This window comes from Glycine max, chromosome 3 (genome assembly GCF_000004515.6).
Source record: "Glycine max cultivar Williams 82 chromosome 3, Glycine_max_v4.0, whole genome shotgun sequence".
NCBI classification, from domain to species: domain Eukaryota; kingdom Viridiplantae; phylum Streptophyta; class Magnoliopsida; order Fabales; family Fabaceae; genus Glycine; species Glycine max.
The window spans coordinates 37,262,538-37,279,559 of NC_016090.4; the positions used below are offsets into that span (position 1 = coordinate 37,262,538).

At 32.9% G+C, this 17,022-nt stretch overlaps 1 protein-coding gene across 1 annotated transcript; it reads right to left on the reverse strand.

The window, feature by feature from the left end:
• Window positions 1-13,198: 13,198 nt before the first annotated feature.
• On the reverse strand, window positions 13,199-15,891 carry LOC100781689 (uncharacterized). Its single transcript, XM_003521169.5, has 4 exons — window positions 15,092-15,891; window positions 14,744-14,805; window positions 14,185-14,258; window positions 13,199-14,066 (listed from the first exon to the last, which is right to left on the reverse strand). Exons 1-4 carry the CDS (start codon window positions 15,395-15,397, stop codon window positions 13,390-13,392), a joined length of 1,119 nt encoding a protein of 372 aa, XP_003521217.1. The 5' UTR covers window positions 15,398-15,891; the 3' UTR covers window positions 13,199-13,389.
• Window positions 15,892-17,022: the final 1,131 nt, after the last annotated feature.

Consider the following 17,022-nt stretch of genomic DNA (forward strand, 5'->3'; position numbering starts at 1 on the left):
TTTAATTACATTATATTTTTTTTATCATATTATATTATCTATCATTTATATTTATATTTTCTTATCTATCTTGTGTCTAAGTTTCAATTAACATTGAAGTGTCTATTGATTTTTTCCAAAATAATAAAAATCTACAGGTATTTGCCCAGGCGAAAAGTCAAGTTTCCATCACGTTATTTATTGTATATATGTATTATTTATAGTTATCTTTCTATCTTTCCTTTTCATATTTCTCTTCTCTCGAGGCATCTTGGCCCAGCAACTGTGATTTCAAAAGGAAAACCAAAAATTTCAGTAGTAAAAAGTGGAGGACAGAGAGACAGTTATATATATATAGAACATAGAAGGGGGAATTAATACTTAAATATTAATAGAAGCAATTTTAGGCAAAGCCAATTCTGATGACGTTAACAGAATACCAACAAATCGCTATATGACAGCGGAAACCAGCACCAGCATCACTGCCGGCAAGACTTTTTTGGGACATAACAGCAACAAAAAATTCTAGCACATTAAAAATTACGTCCCTTAGTTGCTCATACAAACTAACTAGCTAGTTTCACCAAAAAAATAATGCTGGCAATTCACAGATTTTGCCGCCCAAAATGTATTTTTAATTCATTAAGAACACCACTCACTGCCATGGAATTTACAAAACATGTATCTGGTTTGTTGAAGTAATCGATTGAATCAAACATGCAATTAGTTCCACAATGAAGTACGTCTATACTAGTTAAGCTAATGCAAGACACGACTGCAGGCATTAAGGGCGGCGGTGTAAGGATTTATCTTCTTACGTATATTATTAAATAAGTATTTTTTTTTACATTATTGAATATGTTTTACATTAACTTATATTAAAAATGTAATGAATTTAAAGAATAATGTTAATAGTTCAGAAATATAAAACATGGTTTACTAGATCGTCCAGCTGGGTACGTAGGCCGATTGATCATAGTAAGCATCCCCAGCTTTTTAGGCTCAACTCTTGAAGGGTAGACCATTTGGCTAGGTAGGCCAACCAAAATTAGTGAATCAAATGAGATAGTTGAGTCTCTAATATTAGGTTTGATGACATTCTCCTATAGAAGATGATTAGGTTTCACATGTGAACACTTATATTTATAATTTTATAATTCTAATTGAGTAAATTATTTTTTTATTAAGCAAGTTATTCTTTCGTAAAAAATCAATGACTAAATTTAAAGGAGTACGATTTATTTGTGAGTTTAATCTCTCTCAATAGATATTGTTTCATACGCTGGAGTCAATGATTAAACCCATGACTATAAACATGTTAATAATTAAGTAAACAATTTATTCAAATAATTTAAAATACTTTAGGAACAAAGTTATATATCAATTGCATCACACATGTTAATAATTAAGTAAACAATTTATTAATAAATAATATTTATGTAATATAAAAATAAGATCAAGATGTATTCATGTGAGAGAGAAAAAATATATAATAGATATATCCATTTAAGATGTGTAAAAAGTAGAAAAGAAAATAAAAAAAAATAAATTTATTTCTTTTCACTTTCTCTACTATCAAACAATTAATATTATTAATCTCATTTTTTATACTTTTACTTTCGCTTTTCTTTCTACACCAAACACATATTAGAGAGAGACGAGAGAGAAATAAAAACATAATGAATACTCTGATATGAAAAAAAGAAAAAATACAGAAAAATAAAAAAATATGAAATTAAATAGACATTTGTAATATGAATATGTTGATATATAATTGTTCACGAAATAAAGGGAGATAATTTTGAAGGGTAATAGATTTTGGGACACCACTGAAGAAAACTTATTTGTTTTTCCTCTCTTTCTATGTCTATTTCTATTCAACTGTTGACACCCATGGATTGTATAAAAAAAAAATTCAATTTTGAGTCTATCATGTATTAACGCATAGTTTTTCGTTTATTTATATATTTCCATTCATTTCTTAATAAATCAAACACAGGCTAGAACTTTTTTCATTGAATAATAAAGCAATAACCCTTTGTTTTATTGTATTTTTTTTCTTTCTTTTTGCTTGTGTTTGATGAAACCGAACGAATTGAAGCCAAACAGGGCACACAGGATTAACAAAATGGTAAAGTACGTGATTTAAGCGAATATGGATGCTTAGCCAAGCTGAAAAGTGGGACAAAAGGAAACTTTATATTAACCCCCTTTCAACCACAATCAAAGACTCATCAAATTTGTCTTCCGTAGTTTTCATTAAGCCCAAGCTAGCTAGGTATTAAGATTCCATATTATACGAGATTTGTTTTCAAAAGTTTCACCGATCAAAATTCCATTGACTAGAAATTGAATATAGGGTCACAGCAAATATTATGGCAATTGCTATACTCTCAAGTCAACTCAGTTTGACTAAGTCTTTAAGAGATGAATAGTATGGATGCGATTGATTTGCTTAAATATATGATATTAAATAATATAAATATTTTTTTTTAAAGTTTGATTTGATGAAGAAAAAAAATCATAAAATAACACAAATTAATCTAATGAGTACATCATAAAAACTTAATTTCTTGTTATTCAAAAAATTATGTGACAATTTTTTGTCTTGGTATAAAGTATTTAAAAGACATATATTTCTACTTCATTTTAGTTTCTCAAGCATTATTTGTTAGTTGTAATAATCATATTATGTCATGTATTTTAAATTTACATTATTTACTAGCAACAAAATTTTTATATATTATATATTTTGAATTTACATTATCAACTAGCTAATTTACTTGTATATATTTTATATTATGAATTCTCATAAAATGTAATAATTATATTAAGATAATTAATATTAAAAATAATATTTTAATAAAATTTATATTATTTTGCTTGTGATGTCTATTCTTAAACAAACAATGGACATGATAACAAAATTAACCTGAAATACTTATCCTATATTTTTTTTTTGTTACGTACCGTATTACGTAATAAAAACAACCTATGAGTTACAACTTATATATCTCCTGCAATAGTTACATATATTCTTACAATAAGCTATATAATAAACCTTTCTATAAAAAAAATGCTAAAATTATGCCTGACATCACATGCTTGATTATTATTATTACTATTTTTTAATTGATTAATATGGTATTGATAGAAATTAGAATAATCCAGTAACGAATTTATATCACCTTCACCACCATAGGATTAACACAGCATGGTAAGATTTCACACGTTTACATTTAAAAAAATAATCTATTTAATAAAATAATTTATGTTTGATTTTTTTATGTGTAATTTTTTTTATCAACGGCATACACATAATTAAATTAGTTTTTGAGAGAGTGAATTAAAAGACACCGTGGTTGTTGATCCATGAAAGAAAGAAAAAATGACCCTTCACCACCATCAATGCAGGGACGCAGGTATCCATAAATCCATACCATAGTGATCTGATCCTCACATTTTGTTTGGTTGTAGCAGTACACAATAAACTGGAAAGAAACAGTAATTATAACGTACATTCTGAGACCTAAGCTAGAATGTGATATAATGATGATCACAAGAAAAGCAAATACACATATACTATCATTGCAAAATCAGAGATACCCATGCCAGACCTAGCTAGGAGCGAACTAGTCCCACCATTAATTCTGAATTCACATTCCCCCATTTGAAGCACATGGTGCTCAGACAACCAGATCTCACTGCTTAAATAAAAATGGAAATTGTAAAGTGATCCATCGATTAATTCCTCTATGTAGTACAACCTTCTTTTGGGACTGAACCGGGGGCCTTCAGGTCCACTCGTGCCTGAAGTTGAATCAATTATCGAATGATTGTGATTTCCATCATTAACTTGCTAGAATTCAATCCTCACCCTAATTCCTTGCCTTTGCCTTTGTTTTGTGCTATACCTACTAGCTTAGTCACGAGGAGGTGAACAAAGATTCTCTATTAGGGTAAACACATCATATTTATTTTAGTGTTTTATTTGGTCTCAAAATATTTATTATTTTTAAAATTAAAAAAAGTTACTTTTAAATTGAGAAAAATTTGTTTTTAATCTCTGTACATTTCATCAAATATCATAAAGATCCTTATACTTTCATATTGACAAATTTCTTAATTCTCAAATTTTGAAAAAAAAAATATAGATTTAATCTTTATTATAATTTTTTTGTAAACAATTAAATAGGAATTTAATCCATATGTTTTTGAAGGAGTAATGATATTCATTTCACTCACTTTTTAATAACTTATTTCCGTTCATTTTTTCTCTCTCTATATTTTTTTCATCATATCACATGTCATATCTATTTTTTTTTCTTTTTATCTGTCTTCTTCCTCCATCTCAATTCATCCAAAAATTAGATGGATTATTATTTTTAAAGTATGAGAATTAAATTCATTGATATGATAGTACATAAATCTTAACCACGTCTGAATAAAAATGCAAGATTAAAAACATATTTTTTTCTTTTTAATAATATCCTTGGTATTTGACAATAATATTTTAACTTTTTTATTAAGATACTTTTGTTAAAAAATCATATATTGTTATTATAACTAATTTGTGTAACTATTATTTTCGAATTTATATTTTACTTTAAAAAATAATATGAGACAGATGAAGTAATAATTTATTTGTGAGTGTAACTGCTTGCGGTGGTCGATTGTCTTTTCCTTTAATGGAATGACATGATTTTTTATACCATATATACGACGAATGTGAGAAACCAGAGATGCTTATGCTTTAGCATAAAACCTCCCAAATTCACCTTGCCAGCTGTCAACGTACATATAATGGAATAAAAATGTCGTAAAAGGACTTCTATTTTATATTGTGATAAGTAATTAAAAAACTCAACTTTAAAATTATAAGTACACATAAAGAACACATAAGTAAATATTTTTTTCAATCAGATTTATTTTATACTGAGTAGTTAATTAGGATTCGAACTGATTACTTATTTAAGAAACATAAGAGATTATCATTTATTTCAACCATTATTATTCTTCAAGTCTATTTTAATTATCATGGATCTCAACCTTAGAGAAAAATAACAATAATATGCAAGACATTGAGGAAAGAAATTTAATTAAGATACATTATAAAGAAATGGGTCCAGAAAATATTTGAGGAACGAGTCAAAAGTAAATAAATTTATACATACATAATCATACCAAAATTTACAAGACTTAAAAATTTAATTTTATATATATAAATTAGAACTTACATATATAATTTTCAGAATTAAAGAAGGAAAGACCAAAAACCTACGCTTGCCTCCTCTAGATCCATCACTGGACATAAATATCAAGTATTAATTTGTTCAAAATTTTATCTATCAGGTTAGATATTGTTGTCTTTCATTAAACATGAAAATTAATTTCAGATAAGATCCTTTATCAATAACTAGAAATTTGGTTATCTGGTTAATTAATTTACCGTGACTCCGTAGTTTAGTTTGGTGTGGCATTGGTGGGCCTTGTAGCCACATGTCATTGAATACATTATCCCCACTGGCGTAAGTGAAAGGATGTTATTGCCTATTGCCAAGACTTGCTTTGCTGTTTGGGCCCCCCCTCTCATCTCATCAAGCTTAAGGGCATATTTTGCCCCTTTCTCTACTGACAAGTGGCATCCACATATCCAAAAGGATCCACTTACCTTTAACCATTTCGACCAATAACAAACATGCTAATGCATGTGAATTGCGATGATCCATCAATGCCATAATTTAAGACCTAAAGCAACACGCAATATACATGATATCTAAAAAAGCCGTATTTTCAACAAATTGGAAGTCTTACAAATTTGTTGTAGCGCCAATCCTATGTTTCTCTCTCTACATCTCTTTCTTTTCCATGTAACAAATGCATCCACACTAAATGTTAACTCTTTTTTACTTTTCAAATTAACACTTTAGTTGACCACATAATATCTTTTGTTTGTTTTAAAGTAAATATTGTATTTGGAGAAAAAATTTATCTTAAAATATGGGTTGTATTTAATTTTTGAGTAAATTGCATTTATATTTCCCCAGTTAAAAACTTATTACACTTACATCTACTCATTATTGGAACCCTACCCATTGAATTCCTATCTTGACATCCTTAAGTTTTCAATTTCATTACATAAACATCCCTGACCTTTTGATTTAATGAAATTTTTTTTCTATAATACCCTTATTTTCTTCGTAGACATTTGTTTTCACAGAAGTAACAAGAACTTAAGGAACACTTCAAAAATTTCAAAAAAAAAAGAAAGATTTTTCAAGAACATTTCAAGACTACTAAACAAGCATAAAAAACATAACTTTCAACACTAACAATCCTTAGCAGTTTCTCTCTGGGATAGGAACATAAAACAAGATTCAATAGAACCTCATCAAAACAAAACAAAACAAAATCACAATCAAACAAAATATGTCGGAAAGTGGATTTGGGCTTAACTCAATCCTACAAAATCAGCTTGTAAGGTGAGGATTGCTCCTCACTTATATAGTTTATCTAGGCACTATCTTTATTCGATGTAGGACTTCAACATGCCTCATTTTCCTCATGGCTACCTGCCATGTGGAACTTTCAACACACCTCTTTATCTAGGTGTGATCACACCTTCCCTCGCGCTCAAGGCTACCTGTCTAGAGCGTGACAAACATAATAATCCATTTAGGATAGACTCTGATACTATAAAGGATTCTATGACAGAATAATTATATTCTGTCTTTTATGCCTTGCTAAGGCATAAATATATACAAGAGAGTTATAGCAAAATCTCTTAAGATTGATCTATACAGATTGATTCTCCAAATAAAACTCTTAAGATTACGTTTAGACTAAAAACAAATTGATTTACATGATCACATGCTAATAATAGGGATAATATAATAATTGCACATGATTCCACACAGATTATGTTATCTCCTGTTATCTCATCATGATATCATTAAACCCCCTCAAGTTGGAGCATGTAAATTACATATCCCCAACTTGCACAACAGATAGGTGAACTGAGTGGGACCAAGAGTCTTAGTAAAAATATCAGCTAATTGTGCATGTGTAGGGACATAAGTAGGTGCAATATTACTAGTGAGATACTCGTCGCGAATGAAGTGGAAATCCACTTCAATGTGCTTGGTGCGCTCATGAAAAACCGGGTTCTTGACAATATGAAGTGTTACTTGACTGTTACAATGAAGTCGCATAAGCTGAGAATAAAAGATACCAAGACTATGGAGAAGACCTTTTAATCATTTCAATTCTTCTGTTACAGCTGTCATGGATCGATACTCAACCTTAGCAAAGGAGCGAGATATTGTTTGTTGTTTCTTAGTTTTCCATGAAATTGGAGAAGATCCAAGTAGAACAAACCATTCAGTAAGGGACCTACGAGTTAAAGAACATCCAGTCCAATCAAAGTCACATCAATCAGATAGTTGCAGGTCACAATCCTTATGCAACAAAACACCCTGTCCTGGATTCCCTTTCAAGTATCAAACAACATGGAGAACAGTCTCCCAATGGGTCTCTTTAGGTGCCTGCATAAATTAAGACAGCACATGCACACAGTATGACAACTCGGGTCTGGTAAAACAAAGGTAAATGAGACGACCTACTAACCATCTATACTGATCAGGATGAAGAAAAGGCAAGTCTGCTTCAAGTGCCAGACGATGATTCTATTCAATTGGCACATTTGATGGCTTAGCTCCCAGAAGTCCAGATTCGGCTATAATTTCCAAAGCATATTTGCATTGAAAAAGAAAGATACATGCGGAAGATCGTACCACTTCAACACCCAAGAAATATTTGAGGATCCCCAAGTCTTTCATGTGAAAGCAATTGTGTAAATAGGCTTTATATTTGGTGATAGCTCCATGATTATCTCTCGAAATGATTAGGTCATCAACATACACTAACACTACAATATGTACCCCCGATCTTTGCAAGACGAAAAAAGAATAATCAGATAGAGATTGTCGAAATCCATAGTGTTTTAGTGCAGTGGATAGCTTGGTAAACCAACAACAATGTGCCTGTTTGAGTCCATATAAGGACTTGTTGAGTTTACACACCATGTCATATTGCTAAGGAAGAAAGTCAGGAGGCAGCTTCATGTACACAACCTCCTCAAGGTCCCCGTGTAAAAATGCATTGTGCACATCCATATGATGTAATTCCCAAGCTCGTGTGGCTACTACGGCTAACACTGTGCGAACAGTTACCATTTTTACAACGGGTGCAAAAGTCTTTGTGTAATCGATCCCCTCCTTTTGATGATTGTCAAGAATTACTAACCGTGCTTTGAACTGTTCTACACTTCCATCAACTTTATGCTTTATTTTGTACACCCACTTACAACTAAGTGTTTTCTTTCTTGGAGGCAATTGTGTGACTATCCAAGTTCCATTGGTCTCAAGGGCATGTATCTCACTTTTCATTATATCTCTCCACCGACTGTCTTTCACCGCATCAGTATAAGTGACATGCTCATTTTCTTGTGAAATGAATGCAAGAAAAGCACGATGTGCAAGAGAAAAATGGTCATAATTCACATAATCAGTTGGATGGGCTCAATCTTTTGGTGATATTTGTCTCATAATCTTGCAATCGAGTAGAAGGTTGTTTGGTTCTATGTCCTCTACCCAATAATGGCTCGGTTGGTGATATAGATGGAAGCACTGTATCTTGTCTGTCCATATTTTGGAGAGTAACACCTTATTCATCGAACCTCGCATTTGACTCACCCCTTCTATCATCCATTGTCATATCACCACTTTTTTCAGTATCTCTTATGTGATCCGTTTCTTCTACACCATCAGTCATATCACCACTTGGTCTCAACGAATTCAACATCTCGAGAGACAAAAATCTCTTTTGTTTCTAAGTCAAACAACTTCCACCCTTTCTTGTCATACGGGTAGCCAATAAACACACACTTCTTACTCCTACTTACAAATTTATCATCATTCCTTCTTTGACTATGGGCATAACATAAGGAGTCAAATATTCTCAAATGTTCATATGTAGGTTGATGTCCATATAGCATCTCATATGGAGTTTTCCCATTCAAAATAGTGGAAGGAGTTCGGTTGATCAAATATACTACAGTTAAAATACATTTCCCCCAGAACTTAATAGGAATATTACCTTGAAATCGCAATGCTCGAGCCATATTCAAAATATGTCTATGATTGCATGGCGTGTCATTGGTGGTTTGTTTGGTGATGGTGATGTTTGATGGCGATTTGGGTCGCGGGTGGTTGGTGACGATGGTTATACAGTTGCAAGGTTGGCAGTGCCGATCAGGTGGCGTGCTAGATGTTGGTGGTGGTGCTGGTGTTTGGGTTGGGATGACATCGTTTTGCGAAAGAAAAGAGAAAAAAAGTGGGCGTCGAAGGTTACAAAAGAGGGAAGTTTTTTTTTTCATATTTACTATCAGCTCCCTAACTTTACTATCAGTACACCCTTTAAAAAAAAAAAGAAGCACACCCCCTTTTAAGAAGGATTATTTCAACCTTTCATAAAAATTTAACAGAAATATTAAAGGATGCAAAAAGAAATGTATTTTAACCAAAGAAGTGTGAGTATAATAAGTTATAAATTCAGGAAAAATAAATGTAATTTTTAAAAAATATAACATTAATTACTTTTTTCCATAAAAAATGTCACTTTTAGTATTTAATTTAATATTAATATTTTTCATTTATTTAATTAATTTTATAAAATTATTACTAATTGTTTGTCTATTTATTAATTTTTGTATATATGTAGGGAGTATACTACTCGTACGAACCTTACTCATATATCGTGTCTCTAATTACATTTTAATGCATGTGTATTAGTCAAGAGCTTTAAGGACTTTTGTTGAGAGGTTGTGTGCGGAACATGACTCAATTAGTTTGTCTAGGAACTGTGACACCAGCAACGACAACTTTAACCTTATATATTAATTGCTCGCTCTTAAGTTCTCCTCATGATTTCGTAATTTATTCTGGCTCTAAGACTCCGCGGGCAATTGGGTGGAGGGCATGACTCATGTGGTTTGTGGAGAAGTGCTGGTATAGGGTCTCCATCTCAACCGTCTCCATCCAAAAGAATCTCTGTCATATTTATTGGCTAAGACACAAATGAAAACAAACAGTATTATTGTACTTTTCTCACAAAAAACAATTGAGTGGTAATTTACCTAAATGTTTTCTGCAAAGAATATGCTCTTTATCTTTTTACAAAATTAAATAGAGTAACAGTTTTGATAACATCACTCCACTTACTTTAAGTAATTAAAAATAAACAGCTTTTATTCAAAAACTATAAACATGAAAGTATTATAGTTTTTTATTTATTTTTAATTACTTGAAATTAATTTTTAAAGACCCGTCTCAATAAAACTGTATAAAAAAAAGTTAGATAGACTAAAAATGTGTTAATAAAACTTAAAAAAAGAGTAATGATAGTTAGATAGTTAAATATTATTATTGTAAACACAATTAATACTTCTCATTTTTTGTTATCTTTTTTTTATTATCCCATATTATCTATCATATTTATATTTTTATTTTATTTTTCATTTTCTAGATGTCAACTAACCTATGCTGCTGTTTTTATTTATAATTTTTTCTAGAAAAAAGGCCAGATAGAGTAGATGAGTAATTGAAAACACAGTGGATGCATGCAAGTCATTTTAGTGTATATATATATATAGATATAGATAGATAGATATCAAATGTCTTGCTATTTATCTACAAAGTAAGTCATATATGTTGGTATCCTACACTTGGCTTTAAAGACGTGCGCCCAATGTGATGCAACACTTTTCAAAACACACATAATGCATAAAATCTATGTCATGCACGCTCATGTCGATCCATAGTGTGCATTTCTCATGTCTGTATCTGTTCCTATACTTCTTGCTTTTAGCAGATATTTGCTTTTCGTTTCATTCTTACACCCGTAATAGTCTCAAATCAAAGATACAAAGAGAAATAGTTCATCTATAACCTTTCCTTGCCCTCAAAGCTTCTTGTTACAAAGTTTTTCCATGCACTTAATATATACGAGCTTCCTTTATCAAGAACAGTGACCAACATGCAATGCACGCGTATGCTCTGAAACACAGAGATAACACACACAGAATAGGAGCTTCTCAATCGAACAGCATAAAACTAGTTTCCTGAAAACAAAACCGAAGTAATTAGCCTATAAACAAAACCAAAACAAATTAACCAAGTATATATACATACGCCTTTTTAGCCCTACTTACCTTGGTGCAACAAGTCAACGAAATACGTGAGTACACATACTAACATCCCTCCCCTTCACGTCTCTACTCTTATGCAAAAATCATAGACTTTTCTCGAGACATGATGTATTAATTATACTACGTGGAAGATAGGTGGAAAAACATAAGTGAGACATTTTTGTGGTTGTGATATAAACTTTTCCAGGAATTGGCATGGAAATTAAATAGAAGATAAAGGGAAAAAAAAGCATGCCTTAGAATGAATAATACATTACAATATTAATCAAAGTGGACTCCCATACTACTAAAATTAGGCCATAAAAAGCATTGACCATGCACACAAAAAGTTATTATGCAGGAATGACTCATATGTCAAACCCATTGAGCCATTTTTTCTTAGAAATTACAGTAAAAAAACGCATAATACTGAGTAATTCGTAATAAAAAGTACATACTGGACTAACTTATCCTCAATATAGTTATGTGTGACTGGGCATGTAGGTGGCATCGTCTATATAGATATACATATATATCATGGGGTCTACATTCTCATGCTTTTCAGTAATAGCCCAAGGCAAGGAACACTTTACCTTTATAGACTGAATCCTTCCTTGTACATTCTATTGTCAATTGTTTTCATCTCTAAAATAATTTTCTAAAAAAAAAAAGTAATAGTTTTATGCGACAAATCTCACAATTTTTTGTTTTCGACGCAAACTAGACAAAACAACATCAAATGATTGTGTAGAATAGCCCGAAATCATATGAGGCTAATATAAATTATATAACATATAGTCCGACAAGAAATATAAATATAACAATAATGTATATGGCATTTTGCTCTTTTCTGTTGAATGCAACATTATCTTTGCCTGTGTTTATAGGTTTTAACATAGTCTCTTTTCAGAACACATTGGAGGTGATTTGAGGAACGGTTCTGATGTTTTATTTTCTTTTGGTTTGCGAGGAATTTCCTTTTATAATCTGAAAGCAAATACTTTTTGGGGTACTTGACCTGCGATATGTAGACCATGTCATCGAAGAAAAAGAGAGTTGATGATGGTCCATTTCATCTGAATCAAAAGCTGCTGTTTCCTATATGTAGCTCTTAAAACCCAAAATAAAATGATTATCATAGCCAATGAAGACAAATTATAATATCATCACAAGGTACAGAAACAAAAAAAACCAGCCAGATTCATTGAGAATATTGCAAATGATTAAACTCTTTGCAAAATCGCTTCCAATATGTATACACCTTTCTCAAATTTCTGTTGCTAATTGGTTGCAAAAAGTGAAGCAAACAAAATCCTTTCTACCTCTCAAACTCTTTATGGAATCATGCCATTTTTTCCCCATTTTTTTTATTAATAATATGATATAGCCCACATATGTGTTCGGCTGCGATTATATCAACCTCAGCCGCAAATGATTTCCCATAATTGAAGATTATGCTCAACAACAATAGCCCACCTATTTGCATGTGGATTTCGTAAAACAGCGACCCAAATAAACTCCCAGTACACGATTGAAGACTTCACTCCAAATTTGGGTTTTAGCAACCACCACAATTATAATGGCAAACAATTTGCTTTACTTAACATCGATGTACGTAAATTCTCCCGTGTTACATATAAGGGTTCAAGTGCAATTGTGGACACGCCGCTCACACACAACATGCATGCACGGGTGATATGACCACCACTGCAATAACATATTAACCTTTAATTACATCTTAATCTATTATCCGGTGAATTTCCTTTCTCTGTTAATAACAAATTTTCGTACGTACGATAGAGTCCAAGTTGTTTCCTTGGTCAAAGAACACACAGATATCATGATCGAATCCACTGCCAAGCCAAAAATATCCGTTGGATATCATATGAACATTCCAGTGCAAAATCAGAACGTACGTGCCCCCAGTGCAAAAATAATCCCACAAACCATATAACGAAACCATTGCAAAATTAATACGAAGCAAAATATAAACATAGTTACGATATAGAATAATGCACCACCAAGTTGAACACAAGAAGCGGTGGCGGCAGTGGCACACCAATTATATTAAGACAAATTAAACTCTGGTATTAAAAATTTCTTTCAACCCTCTAGTACATGAAATTATAATAACCGTTTTCTGCACTTGTACTTAATTATTGGCCTTACTTGCTATTCTCATGAGCTACAGCAGCAATGTGGTTGCTTGTTTGCCCCAGCAAACTGCTTATGGAACGCGCTTTCACCATGCCAAGCTTCATCCTCTTCTTCGTCGACGTCATTATTATCCCTGGCTTCTTCTCCTCCTTCTCCCCAAAGGGCTCAGCATCATCAACACACTCAATTTGCTTCTCGAGAGAACAAAAAGAAGGGGAAGAAGAAGAAGGGTGAGGCACGTGGTGCACGTGCACCTCCTTTGGTGCAGTTGATGCAATAATGGAACGGCTTCTAACACTTGTCATGCTTCTGAGTCTTCCCTTCCCCAAGTGATGCTCACACAGCGAGTAACCAACCAGCGTTTGCTGGCAGCACCTCCATCCTCTCCCATTCACACGACTGCACCTAGAACCTTCCATGAGTGCACTACCCCTTGCTCTCTTTTTACTCACAACATTCACTTCCACTTTTATTGTTTCTTCTACCTTCTTCTTCACTTCTTCCTCTCCCGTGCTATCCTCGTTGTTGCGCGGCGTTGAACACTTCTTGTTCATCTTCGTCTTCATCTTCGCCTTCATCATCTTCTTGCTATGAGCAGCAGCATTATTATTATTATTATTCTCCTCGAAGTTCCCTCTCCTTTTCTTCAGCGGAATCGCTTTCTCTCCCTCGTACCATCTCCCATCTACAACGTATGCAACACCAACACAGTAAACAAAAAAAAAAAAAAAAAAACACCACCAGCAAGCAAGACACAGTTAGTTAGTTAGTTGCATTACATGCATTGAGTTTTTTGCCATTACCTTGAGTAGAAGATGAGCTTAACGGTGGCAACAACTCAGCTTGTGTTTTTTCCGAATCAAAGGTGCGTCCTTTCCTACAAACAAACCAGACCCAGAAAGACCCACAATTCCATAACATACATTTGCACATACTTGTACGTGAATACATAAAATTTACGGCAAAAGGGTGTGAATTAAAGTGAAAGTTGGAGTGTAATATTTCGAAGGAACAAAAACGCAGTGTAGTTGGGGACCAGCATTTGAGTGTTGGCTACTTGTGCACCTCTAATGCAAAACGGTAGTTGTCCAATTTTGATAAAAGAAACAAGGACTTTGGTTAGATGTGGGAGAGTATGGTGGCTACAAAAACCTTTTATTTAAAACAACTTCAACAGTATTTTCCACTCATATAATTTTTTCCTTATAAATAATGATAATAATATTATCTTTTTCTATGCTGGTTAAAAACTTAAAATCAAGATATGGGTCTCCGTGTTTTTCACCTTTTTTACTACGAGATTTCATGAAGAAAGAACAAAAGAGGAAAAAAATTAAAAACCATTTCTCTTTTCGTTCTTACCTGATATGGTTACCCTTCTCTCCCGAGTCTTCTCCACTCTCTTCTCTTCTAACAACCTCGTCCTGCAAAATCAACCACACCAAAATATACATAGGATCTTGTTCTTGTCCCAAGCGTACCCCTTTCTGGGTGTGTGAAATTTTATTTTTTTTCAAAAAGAAAAATGAATAAACAAGGAATTTTACACCAACGGGCAACCACTCGCTAGAGATTGGACAAAAGTGCACTTGTAAAAAAGCCCACATCATGAAATTTCGAAAAAACAAAACAGAAATAGTGAAACCAAAGATTTTAAAAAAAAGGGAAATAAAAATTAAACAATTAGTGTTTGTGTGTGTTTTTACTTACCAAAGGGTCTTGCTTGTTGTGCTGTCTGTGTGCCCCACTTTCACCGATGCCGGAGGGATCATCCGAGCCGTTGCTTTGTTTCCCGATCAAAGGGAGAGGCTGATCAGACGGCTGGAAACGATCCAAGGTCGAAGGATGCGCGAAAGCAGCATGGTGTGCAGAAGAAGAAAAAGAGAGTTTCGGTGCGGTGGAAGTAGCGTCGCTTAGTTGCACCACCACCGGTGACCGGTTGATCAGGTGGGGATCTGAGAGACGCAGCGGCGAGAGCGAAGAAGGGAAAAGCGCCGGCCTTTTCCGGATCCTCATCGGTGCAAAGATAGAAAGAAAGAAAAAAACTTCAACTCACGAGATTCACTCACACCCAAAACCGATTTTGAAAGGTTTCAGATTTCAAAACAAAAATAAGATAAAGAAGAAAAAGGGTATCAACAAATAAACCAAAAATCTATAGCTACTACATCTACATGACCCTCCAAAGACCAAGAAGAAAAAATAATTATGTTTTTATCAACAACTCTTTCTCTCTCTCTATCTCTCTATCTCTCACACAAACGCATAAATACATACACTCTTTTCTTTCTCTCTCTCTCTCTATCTCTATAGCACTCCATATATATTGCTTCCATGAGTTATTATTCTCTCTCTAACTTTTATTTGTTGCACCACAGAAAGGGAGTTGTATGGGTGAGGACGGCACGTGCGATGGAGTTAAGGGAGGAGGAGGTACGTGTGGAACTACGGCACCGGACGGAACGGTAGCCCGTGGGAGAGAGAGAAAGAGAAAGGGACACAGTACGACGAGGGTGGAAAGAAAGCATTGCATTACAAAATTATACTAATTAATTAATTTTTTATTTTAGAAAAAAAAAAAAGAGAGAAAAGGAGAGAGAAATTTGATAAGAGAAGAAGGGTGTGGGTGGTAGCGTTATCGTTTACTAACAGAAATAAAGTGAAAGGTTCACATTTTTATTGCATTATCATATTTATTACATTAAACTAATATTTCTTATTATATCTAAATTGAAGTTTAATATGTTTTGTAATATATAATTTTATTTTTTATATTTATAAAATGTAAGAGGTTTTCTTTACCTATCTAATTTCTTTTTTATTATCTCTTCAAATCAAAGATTTTATCAACACATTCATGTTTTCACTATATTTAAATATTAAAAAAACTCAGTATGTAAATTTTTTTCTATCTATAAAAATACTTAAAAAACAATAAAATAAAGAAAAATAATACACAAAGTACGACCAAACAAACAGGATGCCATGGTTGTTGTCTAATTCTTTATTCTACCAAAATGTACGTATAGAAATAGAAAAGGTTTAGTGGGCAGTTTTTGCGATAAAATGGGGGCAGTATGTAGTGGCGGCAACTTTGTTTATGTAAAGCCATCTCCCTATACTCATACCTAATGGAAAGGAAAAGTAGAAAAGAAACAAAAACAGAACATGAAGGAATATACTTATGCAAACAGTGGTTAACAAATGAGTATGTAGCATTAACTAACAAACCTGGTTAAATGCAGTTTCTTCATGGCCACTTTGTATTAGCTCAACCAAGTCATTTCTCAGTTGCCTTGCTATTGCCTGCCTCTTGTTCTTGAGTAGCCTGAGCCGGCACCGGACTCGTTTGATCGCCTTCTTACTGCAAACCAGCAAAGCCAAAACAAAAACAAAAGGGTTACATAAACTTGACATGCATGATTGTCCAGCAACATGATGCAAGCTTTGATAAGTTTAGTTACCATTTGGAAGCTTTGGACCAAACGAACAATATGTCAAACATATCTATAACTTGATGGCACTTTCTGAATTCATTGGAGGTAAAGATGTAAACTTTAGATTAGACGCATTATAAATGAAAAACAAAGAAGGAAAAGGTTCAAGTTATTATAAACCTGATGAAAAAGCACCTGATTATT

Coding starts and splice junctions, on each gene's coding strand:
- LOC100781689 (XM_003521169.5), bottom strand. CDS start 15,397: ATGAGGATCCGGAAAAGGCCGGCGCTTTTCCCTTCTTCGCTCTCGCCG. Junction 14,806..15,091: donor ACAACAAGCAAGACCCTTTG/GTAAGTAAAAAC, acceptor TTGATTTTGCAG/GACGAGGTTGTTAGAAGAGA. Junction 14,259..14,743: donor GAGAAGGGTAACCATATCAG/GTAAGAACGAAA, acceptor GTTTGTTTGTAG/GAAAGGACGCACCTTTGATT.